At 33.6% G+C, this 17,984-nt stretch overlaps 1 protein-coding gene across 1 annotated transcript in view; it reads left to right on the top strand.

Annotated features, from left to right (window-relative positions):
• Nucleotides 1-3,336, top strand: part of LOC143237597 (homeobox protein engrailed-2b-like) — a 33,439-nt gene extending 30,103 nt beyond the window's left edge. The window contains exon 2 of the mRNA XM_076477033.1: nucleotides 1,086-3,336. Within this exon, the coding sequence (XP_076333148.1) occupies nucleotides 1,086-1,399 (314 nt within the window). The 3' untranslated portion in view covers nucleotides 1,400-3,336. The remainder of the gene's footprint in view (nucleotides 1-1,085) is intronic.
• Nucleotides 3,337-17,984: the final 14,648 nt, after the last annotated feature.

Raw genomic sequence — 17,984 nt, 5'->3', positions numbered from 1 at the left:
TGTTATGTAGTTGTTAAAATAAATTGCCAGACAGCGAGACGAACGTCACCGTAGAGTCATGTACATATTTTAGAAAATGATAAATCCAGTGTAAAATTATCTATGTAAAATAATATTTTATGTATGTATTATACATGCCATTTCTATAAACCTTCCTTGTTACTTGCACTGACCAAGTTACAATAAGAACCGGTCACCGGAACACTTTCAGGGAGAAGAGCTTTATCATCAAGTTACAATAAGAAACGGTTACCTGAAAACTTTCAGGTGGAAAAGTTTTATCATCAAGTTACAAGAAGAACCGGTCACACGAAAACTTTCAGGGGGAAGGGTTTTATTATCAAGTTACAATAAGAACCGGTCACACGAAAACTTTCAGGGGGAAGGGTTTTATTATCAAGTTACAATAAGAACCGGTCACACAAAAACTTTCAGGGGGAAGAGTTTTATTATCAAGTTACAATAAGAACCGGTCACACAAAAACTTTCAGGGGGAAGAGTTTTATTATCAAGTTACAATAAGAAGCGGTCACACAAAAACTTTCAGGGGGAAGAGTTTTATTATCAAGTTACAATTAGAATCGGTCACCCGAAAACTATCAGGGGGAAGAGCTTTTTTATCAGGGATAAATGTAAAAAGCTTTTCTATCATCATTAGTGTCCGATAAATATGTAGCGTGAACTGTATTGATTTAATGAGTTGGAATAGCATAGCTATGTCAAAAGTCATTGCTAAAAGAGCTTGAAAAGAAAGAAACAAAGAGTATGGTGACCATTGACCATGAAATTATACTGACCACCCACGGCTTAAAATGTGCCGAAATCAATTAAACTACTGGTTTACATTCTGGTTAGTAAAGTGTCTTGACATAACCGGAAATTTAGGCATTAATTAATTCATGGTTTTAGTTTCGGTTTTTACTTTACCCAAACATTTGAATGTATTTCACGAATTCGTAATTAATTCTATTCACCACGAAACTAATAAATGAAAACTGAAATTGTGAAATTGAAAAGAGAAATATGTGGATGTCGTGATGTTAAATTCATTAGCATGTTTTTAGATATTACTTCCATGTTTGTAGGACCTCGTCCAAGAAAACTGAAGACATCGAAGAAAGTTCTGGAAGAAAAGAAGCCGAGAACCGCCTTCACTTTGGATCAACTCGCGCGTTTAAAGAAAGAATTCCAAGAGAACCGATATCTGACGGAAAAACGACGTCAAGGTTTGGCCAAGGAACTTCAGCTAAACGAATCTCAAATTAAAATATGGTTCCAGAATAAGCGGGCTAAAACTAAAAAGGCCACTGGTGAAAAAAACCCCTTGGCTCTACAGCTGATGGCCGATGGACTCTATAACCACAGCATTTTACTTGATCTTAAAGCTGATGACCTATGAACTATAACCACATTTCTTTACTGATCGTACAGCTGATGACCCAGGGTCTGTAACGGTAGCAAGTTACTCACCTTACAGATAATGACAGAGGTTATATATATAATCCCAACACTTTACTGGTTGATGAACTAAGGGGATTTATAATCATAGCACATTACGTAACTTTACAGCTGATGACCAAGGAGCTCTATACACACAATTGACCTTAAAGGTGATGACCAGGAACACTATAATCATAGCAAATTACCTGTCCTGCTCTGAAGGCCTAATAATCACAACACATTACTTGACCTTACATTTAATGATCTAGAAGCTCTAACAATCACGGCACATTATTTGACCTTACATTTAATGACCTAGAAGCTCTAATTATCACGTCGCATTTCTTGACCTTACATTTAATGTTATAGAAGTGATCGCAATGCATTACTTGAACTTACACTTGATGACCTAGAAGCTTTAATAATTACAACATATTACTTGACCTTACATATTACTCTGTATTTAAATACATTATTCATCTCAAATTATGTTGACAAGGAAAAATATTTCGATATGTCTAATTCAATTTAAAACCAAAATTATGAAGATGAAGTAAACCTGAGTTAGGGTTAGTTCCATTAAGATTTTGATGTTAAATTATATAGGTTGTACATTAACTAAAATTTCATGCACACATATAAGCGACATATATTATTTATTGTCTAGTATATTGAAATATGTCACTGAATATTAAAATTAGACAAGAATTATAATACATTCTGACTGCCCAGAATAGCGTGATAAGTTGTCATTAGTACGAGATGGCGCTTAATTAATTCTTTACTACTCTATACCCAAGACCAAAATAAAACTTACTATGTAATAATAATATTTATATTATACTATTTTTATTAAAATATTAAGGCTACAGTGAAGTGTTTGAGTGCGTATGAAAATATCGGTTGTAAATAATATATATAGAGAACATAAAACAGGGTAGTACTTTATAAGGCAATTTATCACCAAAAGACGCCATCTATAGTGTTAAAAATAAATTCCACTTTATCTTACGCTGTGCTGTCCTTATTTAAGGAGAACGTGTAAATTAAACGCGACTAAACGTTAAGTTTACAGAAGTAAACACTGAATAACGATACTATGTGTTGTCCGTGTGTTACATTTTATTTGTTATTTCATAAACACTAAAATACACGAAAGAAGAAGCTAAGATACGTTTATGTTCTCCGGTGTTTTCATTACTCAGGTTTATAAAACAATAAAAACTACGTGCAATTTAATTGTTTGTTAACAATATGCAGCTACAGTGAACATTGGAAAGTATTGTTAACAGAAAGGTGTTTTTGATATGTATGTAAATTAAGAAATAAAAATAAAATAGTAATAAAAAATTAGAAACGCTTTGTTAGTGTTAGCGTAAAATAAAAAACACATACATAGAAACATAAATATAAGTTCTGTGATTAAAAAATATTCTCAGTTTTGGAAGAACCGAAGTCAGTCCTCTACAGTTATGTATGGGTGTTTTTATTTAACGGTTTTAAATTAACAATAACAAAGAGTATTTAAAAATGTCTTAAGGTTTTATATTGTTTCATTTTATCAATCATATCTCTGAACAAATTATAATTGGTTCCTGGTGTATATATATATATATATATATAGAATATTAATACTAGAGAAAGTAAATTAAAACAAATAAAAAAGAAGGACCTCGTTAAAAACAGCAAATCCAAACCTCTGACAATTTTACATTAGTTTGTTATATCCTTCTCTCTCTCTCTCTCTCTCTATATATATATATATATGGAATAGAAAGGAAGAGCCTATGGACCAAATGCCTGGATTCCATCTCCACGTTTTTTAGTCTTTGGTCAATTTCCTCACTGGGTGACCATTTTTATTTTCTTTTTCCTTGGTAACTATCAGTTGTACCATATCAGTTAACGTTAGATATAAATAAATATAATTGAAATCAGTTTTCACAGTTTCTTATGTTTATATAATGGAAGATATTATTAATGGTTTTTAAGATAGTTTTTCGTATAGAAAACTTTAAATACAGATGAATAAAAGGTTTTTTTATGTATTTAAATGTATAGTATTAACTACTTCTTCTGTGACGTCCCACGTACAGACGTCAGGAAAAAAGAACCAACCCAAAGCGCAGTTTACCTTCCCATAATTTAGGTATAATGCATTGAAAGTCATACAGTACCTAATAAGCCATACTCACCATAGATTCAGAAAGAGGAAATAGTTTATAATAGTGTAAAATACAAACATAAAATATTGGTTGCAGTCATTATAAGGAATCACAGATGAAAAGTATTTTACATGGATAATGCTCTTAGAAACGAACTGATCCTAATTTTCATTCAAGAAAACATGAAGTGAAAATTGCCTAGTGAAAAAGACGTGGTGGAGGCAGTGAGAATTGAAGAACTCCCCTAGCCACCTGGCCATGCCGGGCCGATGTATATTCTGAAATAACTGAATGGTATAATGGCTTAAGACTTTGTACGTGTGTTGATAGCTTTCCTGACAAACAGAATTCACACGAAACTTCAAATAAAATCTTGTTTCTAATTCAATTAAAATAATAATCAAGACGAAAAGTTGCGACAACTGATCAAAATATTTTGCCCTTGCAAACATAACCGAGTTAGAATGAAGGGGGCCCGGCATGACCAGGTGGTTAAGGCACTCGACTCGTAATTCGAGGATCGCGGGTTCGAATCCCTTTCACACCAAACATGCTCGCCCTTTCAGCTGTGGGGAATGTTATAACCCACGGTAAATCCCACTATTCGTTGGTAAAATAATAGCTCAAGAATTAGCGGCGGGTGATGATGATTAGATGCCTTCCATCCAACCTTACACTGCTAAATTAGGGACAGGTAGCCCTCGTGTAGCTTTGTGCGAACTTCAAACCAAACCAAACTTATACATCATGAAAGAACATTACAATTTATAGAAACAAACGATCTACATTTATGAAAAATAAATTCGCAACAACGGTTTTGCTCTGCTATTGGTAACATTGGAAAACAGAGGAAATGGAGAAAATAATATTTCTTAGCATGTGTTTTCTCATAGCAAAGCCATATCGGGCTATCTGCTGAGCCCCTGATTTTAGCATTGTAAATCCGAACATTCTTAATAAACCATTTCTTTGCAATATTTAAACCAAACCATAGGACTGTCGGTGGGTGAAACAATCCTTCAGGAAATCTGGATTAAAAATGAATCCCAATTTATTTATTTAAGAGGTTTATTAGAAACTATTTGACGTCACTACTCTTATTGTTGAATGCTGATGTACAAAATATTATTTCGTGTCTCTAAGCTGCCTTAAAAGTAATCTGGAAATATTCGAACTTTTACTTTACAGGTATGGAGAAATGTCTAAAGAATATAAACGTTTTATTTGTTATACCAAACTGTAAAATGTTTCAGGAACAGAAAAACTGACTTCAAACAACTTTTTCAACTACAGTCTTGTAGCTGAAATGTAAGGTCTTGGGAAGAGAAATCTGAAAGTATAGGGATGATTGTTTTTGTATTATCTGAACAGAGATGACTGTTTAACTGAGTTACTCCGTTGGTGCAACAGGGAGGGGAGAGTGTCAGGGATGTGACACTTCACTATACACAACAATAGAAACTGGTGCTTGGAAACCATTGTTGATGTGACACTTCACTATACACAACAATAGAAACTGGTGCTTGGAAACCATTGTTGATTTTTTTTTCCCACGAATTCTGTGGCAATTTTACATGAAGAAAACAACTGTTTACTTCAAACATGACAAACCTCTCAGTATAAATTAGCCATAAAATATAAAACAGGCCCTACATGGCCAGGTGGGTTAAGGCGCTCGACTCGTAATCTGAGGGTCGCGAGTTCGAATTCCCGTCGCACTAAACATGCTCGCCCTTTCAGCCGTTAAGGCGTTATAATGTGACGGCCAATCCCACTATTCGTTGGTAAAAGAATAGCCCAAGAGTTGGCGGTGGGTGGTGATGACTAGCTGAATTTCCTCTAGTCTTACACTGCTAAATTAGGGACGGCTAGAGCAGATAGACCTCGTGTAGCTTTGTGCGAAATTCAAAAACAAGCAAACAAATATAAAACATTGAAACTTTTTTGTTAAATCAAACAATTTGGAATTAAATGCTGTCTGGCGCTTCTCCATGGTATGATGTCACGTGATCCGAGTTTTAGGGGATATCGCTCATTGTGCAGTAGTATTTTACTTGCTATCAGAGTCAAAATGATTTGATTACAAGTTAGACCCCTGACCACTTTGGAAACCTCAGAAGTAATTAGTAGTATTGGAATATCGTTGATAGTTTTATTGTATCAGTTTATGTTGAATACCTACTTTATTAGGTATCCTGTATTCCAACAAACGTGTACTTCCACTACTAATTCTAGGGCTAAAATAGTTCACAAAATTATTGTTTAAAATGCCAATGGAGTTAATTGGTCACCAAGACCTCTTTAAACTTACAAATATGTAAGTGTTAAATTAACACTTATTCTGCCACTTTAGGTGCTTACTTCAATTCTGCAGACCTCCAGAAATATAACATTTAAAAAGTTTTAAAGAATTGTTAGTTTTATTGTTTCTTCAATATCAATTAAAGTGCAGTATTTTGTATCGATATTAAAGTTTGATGTTTTGCATCGTGATTATAGTGCTATATTCTATTGTAATTTTATAGCGCAATATTTTCAGAAACGGGATCGTCCTATAATTTCAAAATAATAATAGTTTCAATGACAACAGTGAGGCCAGGCATGACCAGAAGTTTAAGGCACTCAACTCATAATCTGAGGGTCGCGGGTTCGAATCTCCGTCACACCAAAGATACTCAACTTTCAGCTATGGGGGCGTTATAATGTGAAGGTCAATCCCACGATTTGTTGGTAAAAGAGTAGTCCAGCATTTGGTTGTTGGTGTTGATGACTTGCTGTCTTCTCTCTGGTCTTACACTAGAAAATTAAAGACGGCCAGCACAGATATCCCTCGAGAAGCTTTGTGAGAAAATCACAAAGAAACAGAAAAACACAACAACGAACTCTTATTTAATTGCAACAGTGTTAAACATGAATAAAACATTTTCAAATAGTTATTTTATAAGGTTTGTTGTTAAAATTCAATAAGTCGGTAGAAAGTTATCACTGGTTTTCAAACTAACCATTTTTTTTAATTGAAAACTCTTTGAAGAAATATAGGTATTCTAAAATGTATTTTCTTCTTAGATTTTCAAAAAAATTATGTAAAGAAAATAAAAACTATATTCACCATCTTATTCACGGAGAGACTTTCAGAGAATTGTAATAGATATTAGAACGTGTTGTTCAAGAACAAAAGAAACGTTTTTTGTAAACAAAAACTATATTGTTTTTAGAACAATATGTACAGTAAACATCTTTTAATGGTTTTACATTAATTTATTTAAAATATTCACGTAAAAGCCATCTAAACAATAAACTTATTTTTAATACAACATCATTTAAAATAGTGGGAAAAATTCTGAACATTTAACAAAACAAAATCTATGTAAAAACATGTAAACAATAAATTTATTTTAATTCAAATGAATGAACATGAAGGAAAAAATGTGACTGTTTGACCAAAAACAAAAACAATACCAGTATAATCAGTATCTGTCAATGTACAAATCCACTTGTTTTGAAAGACCGTGGAAATTAATCTTGAGTCTTTTAAATTTTGTCATCAATAAGTTATATATTATTTTAAATCAGCTACGTTACGTCATCATTCAGGTCTCATAAATGCTTTAGACTCATTGATGGCACTCGTTCCATTTAATCTTCTCAAACAATGACATACTCGATTTTTTAAAGAACATGTAGCTCCCCCTATAGGACTACAATCGCAATTTATTGGATACAGAAGGTAATTGTTTCTTTTAACACGCTTCAAACCCCATTCAGTTCTAGCACATCCAACTTGTATGTTGTCAGTTCTTGTAGGAATGAAAGGTAATGTTGATTTGACAGATCGGTCGTTGTTGTTACAAGCTAAAAAATAAAGGATTTGCTTCCTGGTGATCTTAATTTTACCTAATAAGAGTTTGAAGTCCTTCCCTGAACGACCTCTCCTGGTTAAAAATAGTTTCAGTTTCATTCTCTTACGGAAGAATCCAGGATACTTTCGTACAATATTAACACAACCACTTTGAATTACATGGAAGGTAAGCTTTCCTATTGGGATCATTTCTGCTGATTCTGTCGTTTTCCTAAAATACGAAAACATCAGTAACAAGCTACAAGTAATAAGATTCACATATATTTGAAATTAAGTATTAGAATACTTGATTTCTTTAGTACTTACTTAAAAATGTGAGGGAAAGTACAGACAAATATCTTATGATATATCAACCACATTACATATATCATATTTAATATCGACGACACCTTTTACTCACTACAAGGGCTCACCCAAACGGTTAAACTAAGCTGGTGCTATTTTTATCATCAATTTTCGTGTACAATATTTTTTATGGTGTGAACTAAGTTTACTAGCTAAGTCTTATGGTGTGAATTAGGTTCAGTAGCTAAGTCTTATGGTGTGAATTAGGTTCCATAGCTAAGTCGTTATGGTTATCAATTTTATGTAAGTCATTTACAAAACAGATTTGTACAACAAGAATTAATAAGATACTTTAAACATTGATTATTTATTTAATTTTACTTTTAACACCGATTATTTATTGTTCTTTTACATTTTTTATTTTATTTGAATTAAATTTATTATCACTCAGAATAACTGGCGAATCAAGTCAAGCCTAATAACGAGAAAGATAGCCATTTGGTGATATAGAACGCCACTTTATTCTTGATGATAAAGGAAGCAAACTGTTATTAGGGTGTAAGGCCTGGTGAAAAAACGCTATCTGAATAATGTTTATCGAATGAGTTTGTTTGTACTTAAACATAAAGGTACGCCATAGAATATCTGCGCTGTGCTCACGACAAGCATCGAAAGCTAATGTTTGGTGTTACAAATATGCAGACATGTCATTAAGCCACAAGGGAAAGGGAGGCTCCTCAGTTGACTTAGGAACCCAAGGTTGAAATGACAGATACCTCAGTAACATTCCGTTAGTGAGAGCAAATTGAGGTGACGGATAATTGAGTGAAGTTTAGCAAGAGAGACAAAGTTGAAATGCAAAATACCCGACTAACTTTTCGCTCCTGGCATGGCCAGGTGGTTAAGGAACTCGACTCGTAATCAGACGGTCGCGGTTTCGAATCCCCAACAAACATGCCGTAGGGGCGCTATAATGTGACGGTGAATCTATCTATTCGTTGGCCGAAGAGTTGGCGGGGGGTGGTGGTAACTATCTGCATTCCCTCTAGTCTTACACTACTAAATTAGGGACGGTTAGCGCAGATAGCCCTCGTGTAGCTTTGCGCGAAATTCAAAACCAACCAAACCAAATCAAAGCCAACGTTTCGCTAAAGGGAGATCAGGTTGAAATTGGAGATCTCGACTTCTTTTTGCTTAATGACGAACAAAAGTTTCTTCATTTCTAATTAAAATGCTTAAAAACATTGGTTGCTTATTGTAAATAAATGATAAACATTGGTTGCTTATTGTAAATAAATGATAATCGTGTTTTTTTAAAGATTCCTAAAGTATTTGAGAAATACTTCGAGATGTGTAATAGTGCTTTTAGTATAAGACGTGTTAAGAGTCTCTGAAATCCCTCATTCTCAACCATAGAGAAGCCTCATTATTTGTAACATTATTTCAAGCAAGACACATTAAGTATCTGACAGATTTTCACTGTGTTTCATGAAAATATGTTAACCGTGTTAAAGGTTTTTTTAATCTTGCTAGTTGTGTTTCGAGAACATGACTAATGAAAATAATACTTCACCATTTTGTCAACCTCACACAGTTAGAGTAATAGAAAATAGTGTTTTAACCCTTCTTCACCTATGGTATTACATACTGCCTAAAAGAACTCAGGTATTTGCGAAAGGTCTCGTCGGTACTAAATATAGCAGACATAGTGTTGATAATATGTTGTTAGATACACGCTTTACATTCACTCGGAAATCATTATTAATAATGAAATAATAATGTTATTAATTATTATATGAACGAGGTCACTCGTTATTTGTACAATTGAGTGCTACATGTAGTGTTTCAGAGACGTCTATTATTTTCATCACATGTTCAGTTCAATACAATTATATCAAAATAAATGACTAACGTAACTTAATCCTCTTACATGATGGTATAAGTCAGTTGCTTTATTTCTAAATAATATCGTTATTTCAAACATCTTTCAATCCTACCTTGTAGGGCATGCACGACTCGATTTCGATTCAACAATGAGGATCTTTTGCTGAGACAGAAAATAAACACAAAGTAAAAACATAGAAAATATTTCCATTTTACTCGAAGAAGCCATTTAAATCATGAGAATCAGAAATACCACCTGACTGCTGCGAAAATAGTAAGAATATACAATAATTTTATTTCTTTCAAGTCATGTATATATATATATATAAGTGTGTGAGTGTTAAAGAGTGGATGATAAGGCTTACAAAAAAACCCAGCGGGGATCCCTTATATCTTGGATGTTCCAGTTACAGTTTACTGAAGTTTAATCGGTATCTGTGAGTTTGATTTTATTTAAGGAATCCCACTTCCTTAATGTCACATAATGTAAACTGTCTTGTACTTTCCTCTCATTGTTACTGAAGTTGAACAGTGTATAAAAATTACACTTATCTCTGTTATTTATATTACCTAATACAAAGTAGAATCCAAAATACCAAACCAGTTGTTAAGGCTTAGCAAATGTTTTATTGTTCCCACGTTTTCTATAAATCCAATGTCAAGATTTTTCTCAAGATTTATCTTGCATTTTGGCCTTGTTTTTTTTTTTTTCAAAGTACACATTACATCACTGATACTTGTGTGATTCAAACATCATATATATAAGATAAAATTCTAGACAGTTATGCACCTATAGTTGTAACGTCATAGTAGTGATAAAATTTATCAAGGTTATTTGAGACCTGTTATCTTAGGTCAGTGAAGGGAAATACTCTTGAAAGTCCTATTTATTAACGGTAGTTTATAAAGTAAGTTAACACAGTTTAAAATATTGTTGGATTTCACGAAAGGAAAATCTTGATTTATGAAACTGTTCACATTTATAAAAAATTGTTATTACTTTTACAGATGAGAGTATTGGTATGGATAATTTAGACTTTTAAGAAGCACTGGATAAAGTGCCACATAAAAGGCTTGATAAAAATTATCCATATAGCTGCATGAATAAATTAGTTACTGGAGAGATAAATGACTATATGAAAAAAAAGCAGGATATCTTTATAAATTACGGATAAAATAATGGTAAGTCGGTTACTTTTTGATAATTATATTAATGCGTTAGAAAAAATATTTACACAACTTGATGATTTTGGCAAATAAAAAACTTATGGTTTCTAATTACAAGAAACATTAGATAATGCATTCGTGTTATCATTACTTGAAATATTTAGCACTGTACGACAGGAGAAATGTCAGCTAATCATCACCACCCACCGCCAACTCTTAAGCTACTCTTTTACCAACGAATAGTGGGATTGATTGTTATTTTATAATGTCCCACGGCTGAAAGTACAAGCATTTTGATAAGACAGGGATGCAAACCCGCGACTCTCAGATTGGAAGTACAGCGCCATTAAATTAAAAGTTTAAATTTGTTAAGAATAGCTTTAATAGTGTCATGAAAAAAAATATGTATATATATATAGAAACATTACATATAGGTCTGAGAAACTGTTTATAAGTTCGATGTAAAAGTCGTTCTATAGCACGAGCTGGGAGTATTGTCTTCGATCATCGGGCTTCTTACCTCAAGGACATTGAACTGTTGGGAAGGTTTTGGAGGAAGGCTATTAGATTGATATCTGGTGTTGAAACGTTTTAGATTAGGGTTTTAAGGTTGATCACCGGTGTGGAAAATTAATTTCAAAAGAAGGGGCTATTAGGTTGATACCTGTTGTGGAAAAGTTCTAAAGGAAGGCTATTAGGTTGATATCTGGTGTTGAAACGTTTAAGATGAGGGCTATTAGGGGGATACCTGACGTGGAGAGATTGTGATATGAGAACAATCGAAAATCTTTGAAATTTTGTTCTTGTGATAAAAATAAAATATTATTGTTTCTTATTGTGGTATAAAAGGTTGTCGAGGGAAATGATTGCTTTGAGACTACTAGAAATGTCTTTGACGTAGAAAATCGTATTATAGATTTTACAGAAGTATAAACAAGGTACGGTAAACAATATTCATAAGCATACGTTTGCAGTGTCTGCCTTCAAATGTGACATTAAATGTTTCATCCTTCGTGGTGCTTTTAAGAATATATATAGAGGGCGTCATCTTTTTAAGTAAAAGTAAATGGTTGACAAAACTTATAAATACAAATTAAGACTTTTACATATCTTATTTTAACGCTTTTAAATAATACAACAGCAAAGCATATAATCTCTCTACATATGGAAATAGTTAAAAGTCTTAGACATTATTATAATATTATAGACTTTTATATCAATGATTGACTATTATCAAACCAAGTGCAATTAAAAGTTATCTTTGATACAATATTTTAAAGTGTTCATTTAGATACTGTGGAGAACACACAACAAATATAATTGTTTAACTACCTTATCTATCGGGAATTTTAGGTTTAATATTAACAGTATAATGTTTACTGTTGCTGCATATGGAAGTGAAGCAGGCCCGGCAGAACTAAATGGTTAACGCACTCAACTCGTAATCCGAAGGGCTCTGGTTCGAATCCCGATCACACCGAACATGCTCGCTCTTTCAGTCGTAAGGGCATTATAATGTGACTGTAAATCCCACTATTCGTTTGTGGAAGAGTTGGAGGTGAGTGATGATCATTAGCTGCTTTTCCTCGTGTAGCTTTGCGCGAAATTCTAAAACAAACGAAACTATAGTATTAGGAATGAAAGTTATATTTCATGTCTCATGTTGTACAGATATAAACTATTGTCACTAATCTACTATTTTTCCTGATAGTGGACAAAACGTAGCGTTGGTTCCTTATTTTTATTTTTACCTAAATACTAAAGATAACTTGTCGAAATGAGTTAAATGTCGACGTACTATGTACAATAGGATCTCGTTATCATAAACCTCTGAGCCAGAAGCGGTACAGTATTTACCGTACTGGAAGTTTGCTGTCACAGTATCGCTTCCTCTCATAAGTGCGTTATAAAAATGGCAGTTAAATCCCACAATTCGAATAGAGTATACTAAGAGAATTCGGTGGGTGCTGTTATATATTTGTTTTTTCTCTATCCTATCAATCAAAATATAAGTCTGGTTGATAAAGATATCTTGCTTTTAAAGTTGCAGAAACTGGTCGGGAAATTTTCATTTTTTTTTATTTTTTAGAGCCAACATTTATATTATGGTGACGGAGGGGGTCTCTAGCTAAACATTCCCCACCTCCCATGGCTTCCTTTCTGTCCCTATGGAATGATTTTGATAACATTTAATTATCATTTTGTTACAAATTCTTCAAGTTTACATGTTACGAGTTGAAATCATATCGCTAACAACAACGTGTCGATTGGGCACACCTTACTTAATGTAAAGAAGGCTGGTAAGGTGTGTTAAGGATATGATGAACATGCTGTTGTTGAGACACTATTACTGTATGCTCTTCTAATTGCTGAAAGTTCGAAGGCACTAGTTTAAGAATATAATGCTAAGAATATAATAGGCCTAATATAATGGGTTATAACAAATTTTATTGGTTCTATTATGCTTTGTCAATTTTCAAAAGGCGTTCATGCCATAATAAAGGTTTTTTTCACATGTATCTCCTTGTGTTACTTAGTTTTTCGTTATTAACACTGATACATATGATGCGTTTGTTTCTTACATTCGCGCCAAACTGTATCCAAGGTCTATCTCCATTAAATATATTTATATTTTGACTGACAGGGTAGAGAAAAAGCAGCTAGATAACAGCACTCATCGCCAACTCAAGGAATATACTAATCGATTATTGTGGTGTTTAACAATCGCAGTGGGACATAGCTTGGGCCCAAGGATTTTAAGTCTGGCACCTAAACCTGTTGCCAGTGAAGATAGCTAAACAGTTCTATCTATTGTGCGTTCTCCACATTATCTAGAGAAACACTTTAAAATATTGTATTAAAGATAACTTTTAATTACACTTGGTTTGATAATAGTCCATAATTATTATAATTTCAACAACTTCTAACCTTTTCCACACTAAACATATCATTTACTTTGTGGTTGTCTGATGTAAAGGTGTTAAAAATTTAAATGTAACACTAGAGGGACGCTATTAAGCCTGAATTAAAGCATAAGATTCGTGTACGTAGACATTACTTAAATGTTATTTTCGCAAGAGAATTCCCACGCCACTTCTGAGGTTAGAGCACTGTTAGCCTATTTCTGTTTGTTTTATATTTTTTTGAATTTCGCACAAAGCTACTCGAGGGCTATCTGTGCTAGCTGTCCCTAATTTAGCAGTGTAAGACTAGAGGGAAGGCAGCTAGTCATCACCACCCACCGCCAACTGTTGGGCTACTCTTTTATCAACGAATAGTGGGATTGATCTAACTTATAACGCCCCCACGGCTGAAAGGGCGAGCATATTTGGTGCGACCGGGATTCGAACCCGTGAACCTCGCATTACGAGTTGAACGCCTTAACACGCTTGGTCATGTCGGGCCATTGACAAAATAAATGTATGTTTGTAAATATTGTTTATTTGTTTACACTCGAATCATTTTTATAATAAGATTTTAACATCAGACCCATTTCTCGTAGTCTCAAAGCAATCAACTATTGATGCTATGTTTTCTCCAATGTTATTTGATAGTTTCGTTTCTTTATAAAAAAATCAATATTCTATTGCAAAAAGCAAAATTTAAACGATTGTTGTGGGTTTTGCTCCAAATAAGATGTACTTGCTTAGTTGATAGAGAACGACATTTGATTTCTTTCATATGTCTTGAAATTGTTGTTTAGGGTATCATTAATGGTTAAAGGTGATGCAAATATAGGCACAGCATAACTCTTTATGATGAACTTGAGAGATGGGAAAAATGAGAAAACATTTTTATCATGAAAGCTACTAAACAGAATCTAAAAGGACAATTTTATGAGTAATGAAATTTATTTTGTTGTACGTTGTTTTGTACCTAGATCAATAGTGATGGTACTTGTAAATGTTAAATATAAAGTTTTTTAGGCCTACGTATTTGCAAGATAAATTGGTATATGTGTAGTCATATATGTAAATCCTAAAGTCAAGCTGTACTGAAATAGAATTAGTTGATTTCATGTCTATGATATATATGTATATATATAGATTGAACATTTTAAGATAATATGAAAAATAGTTACGTAAATTGTAAGATAAACTAGTATATTTCTACATTATTAAGTACGCCGTGTAAACTCGCCCCTAGTAGCACATTTTCAAACTTTCTACCTCAAATAACACATTTTGGAACTATCTGCCTTCTGACGCCATTTAGTAGAACTATGACGGCACGTGAGCTCCAGACCTTAAAAGAATAGCGGTAGTCTTTGATCTTCCTTCTCCTTCATGTTATCAAACGACGGCATCCTTTGGTTACAGGTAAAATTCCCCAACTACTTTTACATGTATTTTATGTTGAAAATGAGATATTTCGTTCCGTTCTTTAGTCATTTCTTTGCAATGAGTTTTGCAGTAGGAAAAAAACTTAAAATTACTCAACGTATTCTATCTTCTGGTTGTGAACTGTAAAGATATAAGGGTTAACTTATAACGTGTTCTACGTAATGTAGGTGTGAACTTATCGTCTGTTTATTTTACCAAAGCTTGTGCTTGAAGTAAATAAGCACAGTGAAAACGTTTATTTCCTAGAGAATTTTCGGAATATTTTCTTCCATTATTATACTATTTATTAATTGTAGTTTGGTTTGAAGTTTACGCAAACTTACACTATGACTATCTGCGCTAGCCATCCCTAATTTAACAGCGAAAGGCTAGAGGAAAGCCAGCTAGTCATAACCACCCGCTGCCAACTCTTGAACTACTCTTTTAGCAACGAATAGTGGTATTGTGCGTCACATTATAACTTCCCCACGGCTGAAAGGGTGAGCATATTGGGATTGTAACCCGAGACACTCAGATTGAAAGTTGAGCATCCCTAACCACCTGACAATGGCCGGGATAGCAGAAAGTTTACATAGTTATAACACTGATATCTGAGGTTCGATTCCACTTGGTAGACACAGCATATAGTTCAGTGTGGCTTGATTCTAAAATATGCCAATTTATGCAGACACCTTTGTAACATATTTCTTTTTATTTATAAATAAATTTTCATTTTCAAAATTTTCATCTCTGTTGAAAAAAAACACAAAGTTTCTTGGACTTATTTATTAAATTTAAAATGCGAGTAATTATTTATGCAGCAAAGAGTGTAATACTAGAATATAAATAGATGTTGTTGTTTTGAATTAAGCACAAAGCTACACAATGGGCTATCTGTGCTCTGCCCACCACGGGTATCAAAACCCGGATTTTAGCGTTGTAAGTCCGCAGACATACTGTTAAGCCACTGGGGGGCATGTCTTTAAGACATGAGATATTGTTTTAAGGTCGTTTTAAAACGATCGTCATAATCGAATGATAGTTAGCTTGGAACGATTTTTATTCGTTTTAAACCCGAAAGTAGTTTTGGAAACCAAGATTTTAGTGCTATGAGCTATTAAACGTCCTGCTTTGTTATCCTAGTCCAGTTCACGAGATGATGACGGTTTTATAAAAATTGCTTGTTAATATCTTCGTTTTTTCAAAAAATAATGATGTATTTTAAATTTTAACTTTATTAAAAAATAAAACAAATCGAAATCAATTTTATTAATCAAAATAAAACCTATTTGTCAATGATAAACAAAGTTATTTATATCATGACGATAAAACTCTGAAGTTCTAGAACTCAAAAATTCTTTAAAGCCATTCTCTGCTGCTGTTCAGTTGTTGAATCGTTTGCCCTTCAATAAGTTGTTCAAATGATCGAAAAAGTGGTTGTCTGTGTGTGACACGTCTAGGGAGTAAGGAGGATGAGGCAATGTTTCATAGCCCAATTCGTTGAGCTTCTGGAGTGTCATATGAGTAACGTGTGGACAAATATTATTATTAAGTAAGATTGGTACTTATAGATTTACTGATTTTGACATTTTTTACGCTACTTTCTATGGATTTCTTCCATTTCTTGACAGTCACTCTCTGTAGTGATATTCTGGCCCTGGATGAACAAACTGTAATGGATAATACCGTCCACAGATCATTATACAGGGACCATAATCTTCTGTTGGTGCAACTTTGGCTGTAGAAAATGGTTTGGAGCCTCGTCACGGTTGAGCCATTGCAAAGGTTACTTTCTGTTGTCGTAAAGGGTCCACTCTTCGTCGCAGGTCATAATAAAATCAAGAAATGGGTCATTTTGTTGCACGAAACCAACACAAAGTACAATTCGACATGGCGAGTTTACTGATTCTTACAGAGTTAGCATGAAACCTACTTGTAGAGGTTTCTAACTTTCGAAAATGCTCGACATGATCCGAAATTGTGAAAATGCCAACACACAATTCTTGTTCTATTTCTCGAACAGCTTGGCACGTGTTTCTTTCCACTAATGCTTTCAATTGGTCGTTTTTAACAGTAGAAGGACGATTGTAAGTAAAAACAGCTGGTATGAGTATAGAAAACTCTTAGTAGAGGAGCAAAGAACGTTTTTATCTTCTTCCGTCATCGTCAGGTTCACAAAGAAAGAAAGATGTAACTGATTATATTCATATAATCCAACATCTAAGCACGTCCTCTACATTCCTACACTCAATTACACAGTCACCTTCAAATATGCGGTCAGCTATTGGTCAGTTACTTTTTTATTTCCTTGTGAACCTGACCAGGAGAGGTCGTTCAGGGAAGGTCTTCAATATCGTATTAGGTAAAATTAAGATCACCAGGAAGCAAATCCTTTATTTTTTAGCTTGTAACAACAACGACCGGTCTGTCAAATCAACATTACCTTTCATTCCTACAAGAACTGACAACATCCAAGTTGGATGTGCTAGAACTGAATGGGGTTTGAAGCGTGTTAAAAGAAACAATTACCTTCTGTATCCAATAAACTGCGATTGCAGCCATATAGGGGGAGCTTCGTGTTCTTTAAAAAATCGAGTATGTCATTGTTTGAGAAGATTAAATGGAACGAGTGCCATCGATGAGTCCAAAGCATTTATGAGACCTGAATGATGACGTAACGTGTCTGATTTAAAATAATATATAACTTGATAATGACAAAATTTAAAAGATTCAAGATTAATTTCTTAGGTCTTTCAAAACAAATTGAATTGTACTTTTACAGATACTGATTATACTGGCATTGTTTTGTATTTTAGTCAAACAGTCACATTTGTTCCTTCATTTTCACTGATGTTGTATTAA

The sequence above is a fragment of the Tachypleus tridentatus genome, chromosome 13 (assembly GCF_004210375.1).
Source record: "Tachypleus tridentatus isolate NWPU-2018 chromosome 13, ASM421037v1, whole genome shotgun sequence".
Lineage (NCBI taxonomy): Eukaryota > Metazoa > Arthropoda > Merostomata > Xiphosura > Limulidae > Tachypleus > Tachypleus tridentatus.
Note: the sequence above shows the minus strand (reverse complement) of the source record. Positions and strands in the feature narration are given on the sequence as shown.